Genomic DNA, 17,628 nt, shown 5'->3' with positions numbered 1-17,628 from the left:
GTCCTCAGCACCAGCGGACCTAGTGCGGGTGTCAGAAGTGAATGTCCCAGCAGTGACTGCGTGTTCTGATGCGCATCACGCTCGAGCCAGCCGCAGCCACCAGCACTGTCACCTATCAGCTCATCTAGGAGTGCTCCAGGCAGTCCCGAGGAGCCAGGGCTATCCGCGCACCCCTTTCCCAAGGTGAAGGAACTCCTCCTCGCCATTAAAATGAGACAGAAGTCACCTGCTCGAGCAGAGGAGTTGGGATCTGAGCCCACGGGACCTGGCTCCGGAGCCTGTGCACGGTCATCCCCTTTAATCACCAGCACTCTGCCCTTGACCGCACCTCCTGCCTGACCACGCTGGGGATTCTTCCAAGATGTTTCTCTGTGTGTGCGCGCGTGCGCATGTGTGTGCGCTTAAAAAATGGAGGGGGGATTCCATTATCTTTCAAGTCTATTTTCCCATATACTTTTTGAGCCTCCTGCGTATAAATATACATGTCCCTATACACAGCCACAGGCAGGGGTTTAGCCCCTTGACAAGGTGGACTGCCTGCCACAGGGGATGCAGCAATAGGCTCGAGCATAAGAACAGCTGTGATGACAGTGCAGGACCAGGCAGGGTTTCTGTGTCAGAACCGACATGATAGCACCTGACAGCAGCAACATATATCTGGAGCCCTGGTGGCATGGTGGGTTAGGCATTGGTTAACTTCAAAGTCACTGGTTCAAACCTCCAAGCTGCTCCTCAGGAACAAGTCTGTACAGAGCCAGTCAGCCCCCCATGGTCTTAAGCTCCATGGCTTCCCCCCATGGAGGATCAAAAAATAGGGTGGGGAGCCATGGAGTGGCCAAAGTGGGTTCCCCAAAGGCCACTCAGGATTGTAAATTGCTATTTACATAGCATATACATTGTATTAGGCATAAGGGATCTAGGGATGATTTGAAGTATATGAAAGGTTATGTGTAAGTTAGATGCAAATATTAATCCACTTTTATGTAAGGGACTGGAGCATCCATGGATTGGGGTATCTGTGGTGTACTGGAAGCCATTTCCATGATGGATGACTTCATATGGGCATGCATGCATATGCACACACATACACACATGTATTCATAAAACCAGAAAGCCAAACTCATAGCTGTTAAGTTGATTCTGTCTCATAGCAGCCTTCCAGGACAGCGTAGAACTGCCCCATTGGGTGTCCAAGGCTGTCAACCATGACAAAAGCAGGCTACCACGTCTTTCTCCTGCAAAGTGGATGTTGGGTCTGAATTGCTGACCTTCCAGGTAGCATTGAGTGCTTCCTCACAGTGCCTCCAGCTTCCTACCATTTGTACATAAATGCCTAGCTATCAGGCGAAGCCCCAAAGTATCGCTACTAGGGTCCCTGTGCATACATATCTGGGTTTATTCCAAACAAAAATGGCTTAAACATGTTTGGCAATGATGGCTGATGGCTGCAAACAAGTTCTCTCAAAACTACACTTGTCTGAGTCTCGTGGTGAGAGAAGACAAGACTGTCTACTCCCATAACGAGTCTTGGAAACTCACAGGGGGGGTTCTCCCTTGTCCTATAAGGCCCCCACCATGAGTCGGCGTTGACTCGATGATAGTGAGCTTGGAGTCCCATTAGGGTGGCTTAGCAAAAAGTCCAAAGCAGTAACTCCCAAGGGGATCAGCTGCCCCCGCTAGATTCAAGGCAGAAGTCAACTCAGAAGGTATGTTGCCTTTTAAATATTCTTATTCCAAAGGACCCCAAATAGATTTCTAGAGGACACAGGTCACCCACAGGGACTTAGGGTGAACTGTGTTTAAGGAATGGAGAACCGAGTGGTGAGAAAGGCCAGGAAAGCGCACAAGGCATGGTTTTCAGGCAGTGCATCTGGCCCTCCTCAGAGAGGTTCACGGGGAGACCTTACTCCATCCACCCCACAACCCTGATCTCGCCCCTCCAGACTTCGCTTTGTGTCTCAGATGCAAAGAACTTTGAAGAAGAAAACAACATGAATCCCCTGAGGATGTCTAAACACCTGCTTAGAGGCGGTCATGTCGAAGCGCACCCACTTCGTCAGGGAAGGGGCCACTGCCATCTAGTGAATTCCCACTCACAGCAGCCAGCGTAGAACTGCCCTTGTGGGTGTGTTTGAGGCTGTAAGTCGTGATGGGAGCAGAACCTCAACTCAGAACCCACTGAGGAAAGGGGTGGGGAGCTGGAAACCCACCCTCAGGAGCATATGCACCTAGATGGAGGGTATGCCAGGAACTTCAGATGCTGATATTTTGTTTCTGCGAATTTTGCAGCAGAACTTCTTGACTGACCCATGCTAACTGCTGTCAGATCATCCCCTGCTTCATGGCAACCCCGTGTACAAAAGAACTAAGAGCTGCTGGGTCCCATACCGTCCCCTCATGTTGAGCGTCTGGGTAACAAGTAACCCACAAGCCTCCAAAGACAGATGGGTGGTGGCTGCATGCGAGGTGCCTCTCTGTCACTCTGCTGCCCTGTCTCATTCTGTCATGGGAAAGTGTGACCTGGGCTGGCAGGTGCTGAGCTAGCCAAGGGCATCCAGGGCAGTGTGGGAGAAGGTGATTCTACTGGCCCCCTGTGCCCAGAGCCAGAGAGCGCCCCATAATCCCAAGGGCAGCGGGACACCCATTAGAGCAAGAGGAGGTCCACACCATCAAGATCTGGAAGCCCAAGCCATGCTCCTCAGCACTGCTGGGAACCGCAGGTCTCCAGCAGAACTCCACACTCCCGTCTTCACAGCAGGCCCGGGAGGCCAGTGCCTATCAACAGAGTTCCTGGGCAGGAGCCTGCTGGACCAGTGCCTCTCTGGAAATCAGGCTGTGCCTCGGAGAAAGCTTGGGGACTGAGGGGCTGCAGGCCCCCAACCGAGGTTCTACAGACCACCAGAGGGTGAGTCCTTGAGCCCCGAGGGCATCCCTGAGAAGCCTTTCCCTATAAAAATCCTAAGCTCTGTCAAACCCTGGCTGGCAGGACAGTCTGGGGCCACATTGTCCTGCCAGCCAGGGTTTGACGGAGCTCTTGGCACCCACCCTCGCCCCTGGAAACCTCCTGGAGATGGGGAAATCCTGGAGATGGGGAAATGATTGGGGGGGGGCAGAAGAATGGAGGGTCCAACAGCTCTTATGAAGCAGGCAGGTGCCCAGGAAAAAACAAAAACCATGGAAGTGTTCCAAAGATTGAATGCTTTGGTTTGGGGGTTTCCTCCTGTTGGGGACAGGGTTCAAGCTGCTTCCCTCGGTCTCGATTTCTCTTTCTCTGTGTGTGTGTTGGCTGCTGGTTCCCCCATCCCTGAGGCCCAATCCAAGGCATGGTCCAGCCTCTCCCCCTTCCTGCTAAGGCAGCTTCACAGGCAAGCCCTCCCCCTGTGGGGAATCGCCACAGCAACTGCGTCTACCTTTCTAGCTCTGGGCCTGAGGCCTTGAAGGGTCATAAGAGTCCAAAACAGGTATAATGGGCCTTGGTGGTGTGAAACTTGTGAATTGGGCTGCTTATCGAAAGGTCAGTAGTTCAGGACCACCAGGCTCTCTATGGGAAAAAGACGAGGCTCTCTACTTCGGTAAAGAGTTACAGTTGCAGACACCCACAGGGGTCGTTCCCCCCTGTCCCATAGAGTCCCTGTGAGTCAGAATGGACTCCCTGGCAGTGAGTATGATAAGAGTGTGTTCATCCAGGGGCAGGTGCTCCAAGGACACTGGGGTCAAAGGAGAAAGCTCAGGGTAGAACCAAACAGAATGTGAGACTGATTGTGGGCGCCCAGGGCTTGCCAGGAAGGGACGTGTCAGTGCTGGAGTATCCTGGGGTCTAGAGGCGGAGCTCATCATAGCGGTAGGAGCAGAGAGACGCTTTGGGGGTGGGGGAATGACTATAGATACACTAGGGGGATGACTGGCTGTGGCTGGGTCACAAACAAGGCATCTAAAGGAGAAAGTTCAAGAACAATCTTCTCTGGAGAACCAGGCTGAAGAGATCTGGGACCCCCCTCCGTCTCATGGGGGCCAACCAGTTTCCAATGCATTGGCACGTCTGAGGCCACGGCTATTCCCTGGAGCCAGGTGCGGGGATCAGCACTGCCCATGAGACTTCCAATTACGTAGCACCCTTCTCTGAGTTTCTGGCTGCCTGTGTGCATGCATGTGCTTGGTTATTATGTTTCCATGAGGAACCAGGTTGGACAATGCGCTTTTCTGGACCCACTCACCTTCATCTCAATTCAGTCACTTCCAGGCAGGTACAGTTTTAGAGGTGCGGCGCGGCTACCCACCTACATCATGACAGCATTCTCCCACTCGTGTCCTCCCCAAGGACGGGGCACAGCTGCAGTTACAGACCGACCTGCCCTTCCTTGGTGGCTGCACCGCCAGGTGGGGGACGGGGGGTCCACTCAGTGCCAGGCTTCATTAGTTGGACTGTATTGTCACTAGAGGGCAAGGATTACTTCCATGGACCAATGACGTTGGTAAAGAAGATCATCAAAAAAAAGGGGGGGGGAGAAGACCCCCATGAGCTGGACTGTCACAGTGGCTGCTGTAATGGGCTCAGAGGGCGTCCATGGTGAAGATGGCGCAGGCCTGGGCCATGTTGCCCTCCGGGGGAACCTACTTAACGGTACTGAATGACGATGACAGAGATGAGGTCCCCCAAGGTGGAATTTAACGTCAATTCCACCCACAGCCCCATCTGTCTTGAGATGTCAGGCAAGGTTTCTGGGACCCGTGTGACATTTCATGATGGGTCCGTCAGACAGGCGTTCACTCAAAGTGCTGAGATTAGAAAACACTTCGTGGTCCAGCTTCAGCCAATGGAGAGGAAGCAGAAGTAGGGACCATATTGGGGTGTCTCTAATATCAGGACTGTGGCAGGGGGGCCCAGGAATGGGCTGGAGGAGGGGTTGGTGCATGTTACAGGGCACTGCTCATCCACAGCCCCACCACCCACCTCCCACATGGCCTAGGTCAGCAGGTATCAACCTGTGAGTCTCGACCCCTTTGGGGGTCAAACGACCCTTTCCCAGGGGTCCCCCGATTCATAACAGTAGCAAAATGACAGTGATGAAGTAGCAACGGAAATAATGTTCTGATTGGGGGTCCCCACATGAGAAACTTTATGAAAGGGTCGCGGCCTGAGGAAGGTTGAGAACCGCTGCTCTAGGTTGAGGCTCAGTCCAGTGTGACTTCTGATGGGTCACGGTTAGCTCTCCTTGCTCCTTCCCCACCCCCTCTGTCTCAGGCCATAATCCCAAGAGAAGCAGGCCAGGCCACCTCATGCCTCATCCTGAACCACTTTTTTCCCATGGGGAGGGGGCCCTGCTTTGCCTGGGGCACCGCTCAGGGTCGGGAGTCTCTGCCAGATACATAAGCCCCCACGTCCCAGAGCTGGTATTCCAACCCCTGCCTCTGCTGCCATGCTATGGAGAGGGCTGCTTTCCCTTTCGCCGCCCTCCCAGGTGTTGTCTTTGATAGCTGCTGAGGCCTGGGGAGACTCTTTGGGGGGCTGCTGTGGACAGCTATGGGCCTTCCTGGGCAAGTGGGCTCCTATTCAGGGCCGCACATTCCAGGTAGTTACCCCAGCTCTTCACGTGAGCATAGCACTTGTGAGTGTTGACTGGAGCCTCCTGGCTGCCCTGGCGATTCGATCACCCCTCCCATGGGCGAGAATAGTGAGGCAGCGATCAGGGAGGTCCATGGTGCTGGACTTGGCATGGGCCGTGTCCCGTCAGCTGGAGGAGCCACCTGGCCAATTCTAGGTGGGCCGAGCCACACTGGGGCCCTCTTAGACAGCCAACTCTGCTCTTGGGGGCTTTCAAAGGCTGGATGCCTGACGTGGAGTCTGTCTCATTGTAAGGGAATTAATTGTCGTGCAACCTCGAGCGGTAGACAAGTTAATTACGTAATTACTGCAAAATGACATGTCAGTGCATGGCGGCAATATGGCAGCGCTGTTGGAAACAGTTGTAATTGCCCAGAAACGCATGCGACTGGCTCCGTTATCCGTCGATAACCACTCCATCTGCAGCAAACTCCGGAGGGAGGAGTCGGAGCCCTGGGGGTGGGTGCAGCCATCCTAGGCCTGAGGGCCCAGGGAGGGTCTGACACCATCCCTCCTTCTGGGCTCCAGCCTTCAGTACCCCTCTCTGCGCACTGCAACCCTCTCCGATCTCACAGGGCCACACTGAGCACCTCCCGGCTCCAGACTCACCGTAGAGGGCAGACTGCAAACCCCCACTGGAACCGGGCCAGGGTGGTCTCTCTCCTGGCTCCTGTAGGTACATGCAGCTCCTCCAGTGAAGATGGAGGCCCTCAATCTGAGAATGTTGCCCCAACATCCCAGGACTGGGCCAGGGTCCACACATCCACACCTTGGAGAGGTAGCCATAGCCACCACCCACTTCATGCAAAGTGAAGGAGCAGGGCTGCCAGACCCCACCCTGCCCAGCCACAGCCCGCCCCAACTGTTTCCCTGCCCAGCAGGGTGAGAGGAAGCAGGCTGACTCCATCGGCCCGGGGCTCCGGCCAATGGCCCGTGAAATAATCCCTAGGAAGAAGGACAGACGGACAGCCCTGGCTGTCCAGGCTCTGGGACCCGGGAGTCTCCCTTCTTAAAACCAGACAGTGGTGCCTTTCCAGGGCCAGGCTCTGTGGCTGCAGCCTCCCTGGCAGGTAATTGGAAGCCACCTGGATGTCTGTTTGTCCGTGGCTGGCCTGGCTGTCTCTGCTTCAAGCCTGTCTGTGTGTCCCTCTCTCCGGTCTGATAGCATGTGCCCAGACTCCATGCTCACTAACTTGTCTCCCCGACGCTCCACAGGAGGCGCTGTGGCCACAGGAGGGAACACACTGTCCCAGGCCTCCCTTGGCACCTCTCTGCCCCATGGTGGGCTTTACTCACTCTCCTGGCCTTCTCCCTCCCTGGCTTTGGGCCTTCAGACCGCACCGCTAGTTCCCCTGGGCTGGGACTGTCTGACCCCACTTCATGCTCCAGTCTGATTTTCTCTGGGTGGCCCCAGCTGGCAGAGCTGGGTTGTAGAATGGGTGGAGGTTTGTTGGCTGGCTGAAGGAACTCCTCTGGCCACAGGGGCCAAGTGCAAGGGAAACAGGGCTGTTCTTGCCACCACCCCCGAGCAGAAAGCTGGGCCCGGGGCCAGGCCCATGGTGATGGGCAGAATTAGCCAAGGTTGTTTGCCACCTTGGAAGGAGGGGTTTAAGGATGGCGCTTCCATTGGGTGGGTAGGGGACTGTGGGTTTGGGAGTCTGCCTGTGGAGGAAGGTCCATGTTGGGCAGCCCAGTCTAGGATTCCCCATGAGGAAATCATTAGGAACCCAGGATAGGAAGGGCTCCATCTTGTTCTTGTGGGGAGCAAGGCACTGTGGAGGTGAGGGAGGTCACCCAGTGCTCTCATTTCTGGGTTGGGGGGGTCTCTGGGCTGTCCCTCTCCCTCCAGCTGTTCCCCCTCTGCAGCCAGCCTGGAGACCTGCCCCCTCCCCCCAACACACACCTGATTCTGCTCCCTGGACCAGCCCTTGAGGGGCAGCGATGAGGGCTGCGATCCCTCCCCGGGCGAGGGAAGGAGCCACAAGTCTGTGGCAGCCACGTGAACAACACAGAGCAAGCTCCCCGGAAACATTCATAAGTTTAATCCACGCCAGTAATAAAACCGCATTACATTTCTCATAAAATAAATGTTCCCATTTATATACAGAAGACGGACTGTACAGGCCCAGCCTGGCCCCAGGAGGGTCACACACAGACAGGCAGCGGCGGTGGAGGAAGGGCCGTCCCTCCCATCCAGGATGGAGACATTCTAACGTGGCAGAAGGGTGGCCGGCCGGCTGGGCGGGAGGGCAGGTGGGCAGACAGGCAGATGGAGAGATGGGCCCAGAGGCCAGGTGCCAGGCGTTACTGTACCTGGGACTCAAAGGTGCCATTGAGCTGCCCCTCCTCATAGTCCATCTGACACAAGATCATGTTGTTCTTCAGGAAGAATTTGTCTCCCACACAAAATCTGGAAAATCCAAGTGAAAAAGAAAAAGAGGCTGTAGGAGGGGTCACAGCAGGTGGTGAGGCTTCAGTCAAGTCTCCGCCTGGCCCAGAGGTGGGATGAGGGGGGTGGCAAGGCAGCACTGGTGCTGGGGTACGTGCTCCCTGAACGTCCCACAGGGGAAGTACGGATCTCCTATAGTTATCCTGGTCAATAGCCCTGGGTCAGTCCAGCTGCAGCCAGGCCCTGTAGCCTAGCGTAGCAGGATGGAGAGGTAAACCTTAGGCCTTCCATAGCCAGGACTCCCTGGAGGTGAGGGCAAGGTGGATGTTGGTGGGGAGGTTCCAGAATCACCTAGACTAGTCCCCAATAAAGGCACTCTGGAGGCACTGCTATTGAGTGCCGGCTTCTTCGAACAAAGATGTTCAATGGGAGAAAGGCCCAGAAAGGTGGTCAAGATGAGAGCCCAGACAAGCCGAGGGGTGGTTCTGTTCTGCTCACTCGGCCACTGTGAGTGGAAAATTGATTCAGGGGCACCTAACCACACCAGTTCTGGAGAGGACAGAGAAACGGAGCAGGAGAGGCAGGGACGGCTGGGCTCGCACTCTCCCCAGCTTAGGGAAGGGCGGCATGCTTCCTCTAAACAGCCGGTGGTTTCCGGGATGTCCTTCCAGGAGGGGATCCTGCCGCCCCGCCCTCCCCCATCTCCTCCTCTGCCCTAAGAAGGCCTTTCTTTGTCCCCCAGCTCTTCAAGCCTGAGGGGAGTCCAACCCTCCCCGGGATCTCCCCCAGTGGGTGGTAGGGCCCTTGTTAGTAAGACCTCCAGGGTCACTGGTCCAATTCCAGCATTTCCCTATCCCACCGCCAGATGGCGCTGCAACTTCACTGAGCCTGCCTAGCAGCAGCATTCCCTGAAGGTCTCTCTGGGCCTCACCTTCCAGGGACACTCCTGTGAGACCTTACCTCACCTGGGACTCCTGGGGCAGGCGGGAGGGGGGGGCTGATTCTGGTGCTAGGCCCCACTGCCACAGCTAGGGCTGAAGGCCCGTGGCTCTCTTGGGGGCTCCTACTGGTTAGGGGCCAAAAGACCAGGAATGCACCCAGAGTCACAGCAGTGGGGTAGGGGGTGGAGGAGGTGGCCATTCCCTGAAGGGGTTTTGGTCCTCTTTCCACATAGAACATACCTGCACATGCATGCACAAATAGATGTGCAGACACATGTGTAGAGAGCATACACATACCAGGACATGGGTCACAGACACGCCCACACACATGCACATTTAAAACACACGCTCACATACATAGATGACCCACGACGCACACACACACACCCACAGCACAAGGACCTTTAAAAACACACCTGTGTACACTGACATGTACACGTGTATGTACACATTCCCAACAGTCGTACCCAGAACACTTCCAGCTCAAGACAAACCACCTTGGAGCCTACTCCCACTGAGCTGACTCTGGCCTTGCAGCTAGGGAGTCGAACTTCCCCAAAGGGCATTCCCTGCTGGAGTGGCAGTTTTATGGAAGCTGGTTGCCAGCGCTTTCATCTGTGGTGACGCTGGGTGGGTATAAACCACAAACCTTTAGTGTTGTAGGCAAGGAACCACCGTGCCACCAGGCCTTGGACGTAGTCCCTTCCGTCAACATTCACACAGTTGTGCACACACGGGGTAGATGGACACGCACATTTGACTACAGGGTTTAAGTTCCAAGGAGTATGGCCTCCAGGATGGACTGTCAGCCGACACCTGACTTCCTACACACCCCTCCTGGGCAGATGCGCCCATTTCCCGGAAACCCAGTCTCTTGGCAAAATCTGGAACAACTCAAAACACAAACTCATGCGTCGAGTGGAGGCTGACTCCTAGCGATCCTGTAAGGCGGGGTAGAACTGCCCCTGTGGGTTTCCAAGACTGAAACTCTTCCAGGGAATAGAAAGCCCCGCCCTTTCTCCCCTGGGGTGCCTGGTGGTTTCAAACTGCTGACCTTGCAGGTCGCAGCCCAATGCCTAACCACTACGCCACCGGGGCTCCTGTGGAACAACTGAGGGGGCTGCCGAAGCAGGCCCCTCTATTTTGTCCTGGGTTATGGGCCATAGTATAGAAACTATGAATTGCCAGGAGGACGCTGAGTCATTTTTTTCTTCTGAAAAGGGGGTGGGTGGTGTGCTAAATACCTTTGGGAACCTGTGCACATGGGTGCTCAGGAGGACGGGCTACCTGCACGTAGAGCCATGCTCCCACAGAACCCGCGTTTGCACGCACACCAGAGCTGCGGGCTCCAGGTCCGCCCTGGAGGCCTCAGCCTGGGGTCTGGAGGGTGTGTTGGGTCCACCCCCAGGCCAGTGCTCACCTCTGGTTGCAGAGTTGGCAGGCAAAGCAGTCAAGGTGGTACACGTTGTCCCGGGCCCGCATCACCATCTCGAAGGCTGGGATCAGCTTGCTACAGGCGGCGCAGTTTCCTGTGGTGCCGAAAAGCCTGCAGGGAAGAGGGCTCCAGGTGAAGGGGAGGCTCCAGGTGAAGAGGAGGCCTCCAGCCGGAGTTCACCCTCCCCTCCCTGTGAATCTAGCAGCTGGCCTGGGCGAGAGCTCCAGTGGCAGCACAAAGATTCTGCAAGAGGCCAGGCTTCTGAGGAATTGGCGAACCTGCCTCAAAGGGGAGTAGGACACCAGGTGTCGGCTGACACTGTCCATCCGTGACACCACCCTGCCTTCCACTGGGGCCCCTCAAGCACGTGGGGGCCCCAGAAGAGCACTGAGCAGGGCCCTGAGTGAGAGCTCCAAACTCACTGAATTGTAGAGGCAGTCAGTCAATCATGGGCTGTGTGTCTCTGGGCCAGTCCCTGAGTCTCTCTGAGCCTCGTTTACCTAAAGAGGAAAGTTCAGACCCACAGAGCCTTCACAGGGTTGTCCTGAAAATGCACAGCACTGGCCACGTGTCAGGCCAGGCCTGCGAGCTTTGCAGAGTGACTCGTGTTATCCGGTACGAGCCCTGGGAGATGGGCGCTAGGCTTGTGCTCTGGGCTCTACAATTGGGTGCTTTCCAGTGATTGTCTTCACGTCAGGGAAAAGGAGGCACAGAGAGGTCAAGAGATCATCCAGAGTCACAGAGCCTGCCTCCAGAAAGGAGTTCTTCATCCCTGCAGGCCGCAGGTGTTCCTGGGTTCCTGTTCTGCGGCTGGCTCACTTCCTTGCTCTGAACCTCCATTGATCATTCTATGAAATGGGGGTGCCAGACTAGGGGCTCTGACCCTCGAACCTACTACAGCAGCACTCATGCCCAAAGGACGCCCCTTGGACATCAGACACAAATGCCTCTCTGAGGCATGTCCCTTCCTCTTAGCTGGTTACACACATCTAAGGACCAGGTGCTCACTCCGTCCCCATGCAGGCCAATCAATGGCTGGATGTCCGAGTGGTCTGAGTCAATGATGGCCTGAGGTGTGGGCAGAAGTCCCTAGAATCCCGATTTGTCCAGCCAGGCCCAGGTGCTGCAGACAGGGCTTGGCTCCAGTTGGAATCAGCGGAGCTGTTTTGTGGCTCAGATTAAGGCAGACAAAGGCTGGGGAGGGGGGAGGGGGGAGGCAGCACCTGCCTGCCCAGACCAGCCTTCCTTGTCACCAGCACATGGAGCTCCAGCTGCTGAGGGGAGAGTTCTGATCCTTCCTTCTCTGAGGCTGAGTAGCTCAGTCACGCCTCACCCCTGCCCAGCTATCCCACCTCGCTGGCCTGAAAGTCCAGAATGAATGCCTTCAGCCCCCATTGCTGGCAGGGGAGAGCCCAGAATGCTGTGTGCTCTACTCAACCCAGAAGGCCTTCTTGAGCCACGAGCCTCCCTCTCCACGCCCAGGGGTCCACTCAGACACGCTGCCACCTCCCCTCAGTGGGGTCAGCTTAGCCCCCAGACTAGGTAGTCCCTTTCAGCTCCTTGAAGGGGGTTCTTCAGGAGTATCCTTCCTTAGCCTTGCTCTTGGCCTCATCCTCCCCACTCCCTGACCCCAGCCAGGACAGGGACTCTCCCAACCCGTTTCATTGCTGCACTTCAACAACAACAAAAACATCCTCTTTTAAGCTAAAATTAGAAGAGGGGGGTGCAGGCAGCTGGATCTCCAGCTCTTCTGGGAAGGGGGAGCCTCTGATGATGACTTGCCCCACCTACAACGTGCCCAGACCTGGAGCCCCAGGAAGCCCTTGCTGTGACCTGTTAATGAATGCAAGGGGCCTTCCCCAAAGGGCCGGCCCCTACCCAGCGGCAGCCTCGGAGGAGCCAAATGCAGGCGCTGGGCTTCAGCCAAGGCCCCTGCTTGGTGGCCTCCTTCCAGTCCTGGTGATGTCATAAATGGCCTAAAGGAGGGTTAATTGGGGAAGGCAGCCCCACGGCCCAAAGAGCCCGGCTGTGGGGGAGGGGAGAGGGAGTTCTAAGGACCCCCCGCGGCAGGGACCTGGGACCTGGGTTTCGCCACAGCACGGAGGAATGAACTGAGGCTGAAAGAGAGGTCGTAAGCCTACACGCTTAGAGTTCATTCCAAGCAGGGTTTTAAGCTCCACCCATCAGCCATCCAGCTCTGGGCATGGTCTCCGGCTGGTTCTCCAAGGTACACAGACTGCCGGGATGCCGATGCTGGCCTGAGAGAGGAGAGGAGGGAAGAGGTAGGAAGGAGATGAAGACACAGGTGCATCTGAAGCACCTGGCCAAGTCAGAGGCAGGGCCAGGCTGGGCTGCCCCAGGGCAGAGTGCCAGACTCGGATCTGTGCCCGGGGCAGGTGGGGTGGGGGGACTCCTGGGAGGCAGGAGGGTCAGGGGTGAGTGGGCAGGTGGGCTGTGCCCGGTGTGGCGGTGGGGGGCTCACCTCAGGTAGTCGCGTCGGCACAGGATGAGATTGGCCTTGGTGTAGAGGGTGGAGCCCACCTCACCCAGGCGGCAGTCGCAGCAGGCACACTTGAGACAGTCCTCATGCCAGTACTTGTCCAGAGCCTTCAGCAGGTAGCGGTCCTTGATCTTGCGGTTGCAGCCGGCGCAGCCCTTCTGCTTCCCCTTGGGCTGGACGGAGAGCATCTGCATGCCTGCAGACAGACAGACAGACAGATGGGTGGATGCACACAGGATGGGTGCTCTGTTGCCTCTCAGGTTCTGTGTTCTGTCCTCTGGACTGCAGGGCCCTGCCTGTCCTCCTGGCGCTGAGAAGAGCGCTCCAGAGAGTGAAGGGGCAGCACTGGGGCGCCGAGCCACCCTGCTCGTTGTCACAGATGCCGTCCAGAGCTTAGCCTCACCTTAGCCCAGAGCTGCTCCCCCCACTGCTTTCTCTGTGAGCATGAGACCCGCTCACTCAGCCCTGACCTCGCTGACTCTTTCCTAACGAACGAGCGTGGGGTCCACTAGGACTCTCAGCTCTTGTGGCAATTCAAATCCTCTTCATACTGCACCTATATGTGTCCATTGTGACTTCTGTAGATAGAACGATGATGGTGTTCACAGGCATGCCCCTCTCAAACTCCCAGGAGGGAGCAGGTGGCTCTGGACCCCCTTGGCATCTTCTGGGAGGCAGGTGGGCCTGGCCTACTTGGGGCTCTGCTCAGCAATGCTGCTAGGCAAATTAGAGCTCCTAAGTTGGCCTGGACTACTGGGGAGAAGGTTGCCAGCATCTGGCTCCCCATGTCTGCCTCCCACCCCCAGATAAGAGTGTCAGCCCCTCCCTCCCCACATAAGCCTCTCAATACACATGAAGGGCAGGTTGCCCAGTGTAGTTAGTGTTTGCCGAAGGGGCAGAGCCTCCAGCAGGCACATGCATGTGCACACACGCGTGTGTACACCTGCATACAGAGACTCAGGTACCGAGGCCCTCCTGCTGGGGAACAGGGAGCGACCATGTGGAGGGGTGATTGGGGGTGGGGTGGGGAACAGATGCCATCTGGAGCCTGTGGTGAAGATGAAGTTTGGAGAGAATCTCAGGTTATCTCGGGGGAGAGGAAGGGGGTCTGGCCTGGAAAGTAGAGCATCTGAGAAGCTCTCATGAAGATGGTGGCGGTGGCGGCAGCGGGGGAAGGGAGTGCCCTTTCTTGACCAGCCTCCCAGCTGTCCAGGAAGCCCTGCAGTCTGTCCTCCTGCTGGCCCTTCCTCACCAAAGGCCCCTGCGCTCTCCTTCCTCCCAGCCCAGCCCCAGGTACGCCTGCCCCCCCTGGCCCCAGCTCATGCTCTTGCCCAGAGAGTCCTAGCTGCTTGCTCACTGCCCTCGTGTTCCCTTCCCCCTCCCTTCCAGACATGACCCTTCCTGGAGTCTTCAAGGAGAGCCAGCCACCAAGAGTCACCAGCTAAGAAGGGCCCTCCCTCAGAGTTCTTCTACCTGGGTTCTCATTTTACAACAGGGAAACCGAGGCCCAGGTAGACAGAGGGGCCAGTGTCAGCCACTCACCCAGCTGGCCCCAGGGGTCCTCTCAGCCTGCTGCTTCCTCAGATTTCCAGAGGCGGGGTGGCCTCTGGGCCAGAGGTCCTCCTGAGCCCAGGACCAGTGGGGCCGGACTGGTGAGGGACGAGGGACGGAGGGGGCATCCACAGGCTGCAGGGGGCTGTTGGTGATGGCACTTCCTCCCCCCCCCCCCCTCAAGCCCCGCAGGGCCTGTCTGCTAGCTGGGACATTTGCCGCCTAATTCCCTTAATGCAGCTCTAAAGGTTAATTGGTCTGAGAGAGCGATGGGCCTGGGATGCCTGCTGCCGCCTGCCTGGATCTCCCCCCACCCCTTCCCCCTGACAGAGCCCAGCCCAGCCCAGCCCAGCCCAGGCCCAGCTCTGAGGAGTCCGCGGGAGTTGGCTGGGGTGTAAGAAGTACTCCAAGAGCCATGGAGGACCTATGTGGCTCCTTCTGACGCCACAAAAGGAACACGCATAGGGGGAGATGGGGGTGGGGTGGGGGAAGGCGGGTGTAAAGTATCTAGATGACAGGGGCCCAGGACTCGGGGTGAGATGCTGCCAAGCCCACAAGAGGAACGCCTGGGAAGGAGGGGGTTTGGGTCAGAGATACTGCAATATTTAAGCGCCAGGATGCCTATGCATGGAAATGGAAACTTGGAAATTCTAAGGCTGGGCCCCTGGCACAGCCCCCCCATCCCCAAAGCTGATCTCCCCTCCCTCGCTCACCTGGCCTGGCTCCCTTCCCAGGGCCCCCCTCGGGGCTCTACACCTGTGCTTTAACTATGTGAGTAGCTACACCATCCATATTCAGGAGATACACCTGGCCCGTGAAGTTACATCCCAAGATAAAGGGGACCGCAGGACACCCCAGCAACAATAACAGCAACATCTGCCTTGTTCCACGTTACTGGAGGGCTTGGTCCTCCAAGCTCATTCCCTTCCCTGTACTGGCCTTGGGCCCCAGCCCCTGAGCCTGCGGGCTGTGGACTAGAGCCTTCGCCTGGCTGGCCAGTCACCAGCAGAACAGAACCTGTGGCGGCTGTAAGGAGCCAAAGCATGAGCTGCCCCGGCCTACCACTTTCTGCTTGTACCGGGCTCAGCCCGTCCACAGCAGGTATCTGCAAACGTGAGCCCAGTTTGAAGGCACCGAGTCTAAGCATCGCTCCGAAGCCACATGGTTTCGCCAGGGCCAGCTTGGCTGAGGAGGCCCGGAGCATTGAACAGACCTCAAGGGGCTGAGGGCCTAGGAGAACGTGCCTCAGAGCCTCTCCGGGGCATGGGTCCAGGACTGGACTGGGCAGCCCCCAATCTGCAGCCCTCCGGCTTTGTGATCCAGGGCAAGCCTCCCAGCTTCTCTGGGCCTTCCTGCCCCCATCTGACAAATTAGGGAACCGGGAATAACCCAGGCCCTGGCAGTCAGGAGGGGCCACAAGTCACCCCGCCCTTCTTTCAGCCAAGACCACGGAGCACAACCACGTGTTGGCTGGGAGACCTTGCCACGCCTAGAAAGGTAGAGGGACTTTCAGGGGTCAGCTATAGTCTCCTGCTCCCCCAATTGAGTGAGATGCTCCCCAGGGCATCCAGGCTCGCACTCCCTGCTGTGTCTCCCCTCAACCCCCCAGACCCCCACCCCCACCCGCTCAGCCCTCCAGTCCACCCCTGCAGACACCTCTGGGCTCCCTCCTCCCTGGCTGGCTGTGGGAGCTGACCTCGGGCCATGCTCTTTCCATTAAGGAGATAGCATCCCTTTGCTGAAGTCCATTTGGGATCCATTTTAGTGTTATCTAAAAATCAAATCTACATGGTAATCCTTTTAATGTACTCCTGACTTTAGAAAAAAACCGCCTTGCACTCCTTCAGGAAAGGTTTTAAAGCATTACCCAGTAATTACTACTCACCCATGAAAACACTGATCGGTTACAATGGGGGCTGTTTGCGTCTGCACACCCACACACACACGCACGCACGCACGCACACACACACACATGCACAGACGGTCAGACCCATAGGCAGGATACACCCCTACACACAAGCCTGTGTGTCACCCCCAAACCCTGAAGCGTGTGAGTGTGGAGGGGAGGCAGACTCAGCTCCTACTTCTACCTCTCCTGCTGGTGGGGGCGGGCGGGCGGGGGCAGGGACCTGCCAGGCTGTGGACAGAGCCTCCCAGTCTGACTCATCGGAGTCTGAGACTTAGGCTCACTTCTTTCATCTAAGGAGAAGGCAGACAGTCCGGGAGGGATGGGGAGGGACTGCCAGAGGTCACCCCATCCCTCCCACGGCCTCCCTTCAGTCAGAAGAGAAGCCTATTGGACCCACAGGTTTCCAATTCCTCCTGCCCCCTTGGTCCCAGGCAGGTTGCCCCTCAGGTCTGGGGCGGGGGTGAGCTTTTCCCAACTACCCAGCCTGTAGGCCCTCCAGCCTAGGCAGTGTCTGAGTCGGTGTCCCTGCTGCCCTCAGTGGCCCCCTTCAAGACCGGTGAATTGGGACAAGACAGGCAGGGTGGATGTTCCTGCAGATCTAGCAGTGCCCAGAGGACACGCTACCTGGGGGGAGGGACCTCCACGTGGTGGCCACAGTCACTCCAGCAAGAGGCTTGGGAGGGGTGACAGTGAAAAGGAGCGGGACTTCAAGGCCATAGCCACGCTCTACAACGGCTGTGGCCATGTCTGCACGTAGGTGTGAATATGCAAAAAGCCAACGGATTGCTCACTTCAGAAGGGTGAGTTCTATGGGCATGCGATTTATCTCTTGGAAAAGCTGCCTTTAATTTTAAACAAGAGTGGTAGGAAACACCCCTTTATACCTATCACCCAGATTCTGTCTCATAGTTTACCAAATTCGCTTTACTCGTACTGACTTTCCTGAATCCTCGGAGGGTTGCTTTCAGACACGGCACTCGTTTTCCCCCAAGTTCTCTGGCACGGCTTCCCTAAACGCAAGGCTGTTCTCGGGCGGAACCGCAGCACAGTCCTCAGAGCGGCGGAATACCGGCATCTCATCTACAGGCCGATTCAGATGTCACCTATCTCCCCAGTATCCGTTATGGCAAAATCCAATCTCAGATCATGCGTTGCACTTATGCGTACTCAACTGAAGTCTGAACCGCCGTGAGGATGTCTTTGTGTTTCAGGACACCAGCCCCTCTGGACACCATCCCTCCCCTCGGGCGTGTCCAACAGATTTTGTCTGTATGACCTTAATTATGTCTTCACTTTGCTGT

General features: G+C 56.9%; 1 protein-coding gene across 1 annotated transcript; it reads right to left on the bottom strand.

The window, feature by feature from the left end:
* Positions 1-7,906: 7,906 nt before the first annotated feature.
* LMO1 (LIM domain only 1) lies at positions 7,907-13,061 on the bottom strand. Its single transcript, XM_075548451.1, has 3 exons — positions 12,850-13,061; positions 10,353-10,478; positions 7,907-8,012 (listed from the first exon to the last, which is right to left on the bottom strand). Exons 1-3 carry the CDS (start codon positions 13,059-13,061, stop codon positions 7,907-7,909), a joined length of 444 nt encoding a protein of 147 aa, XP_075404566.1.
* Positions 13,062-17,628: the final 4,567 nt, after the last annotated feature.

This window comes from Tenrec ecaudatus, chromosome 4, assembly GCF_050624435.1.
Source record: "Tenrec ecaudatus isolate mTenEca1 chromosome 4, mTenEca1.hap1, whole genome shotgun sequence".
Lineage (NCBI taxonomy): Eukaryota > Metazoa > Chordata > Mammalia > Afrosoricida > Tenrecidae > Tenrec > Tenrec ecaudatus.
This window is presented reverse-complemented; position numbering and strand designations above follow the sequence as displayed.

Coding starts and splice junctions, on each gene's coding strand:
- LMO1 (XM_075548451.1), bottom strand. CDS start 13,061: ATGCAGATGCTCTCCGTCCAGCCCAAGGGGAAGCAGAAGGGCTGCGCC. Junction 10,479..12,849: donor TGCCGACGCGACTACCTGAG/GTGAGCCCCCCA, acceptor TCTTCCCTGCAG/GCTTTTCGGCACCACAGGAA. Junction 8,013..10,352: donor TGCCAACTCTGCAACCAGAG/GTGAGCACTGGC, acceptor TGGATTTTCCAG/ATTTTGTGTGGGAGACAAAT.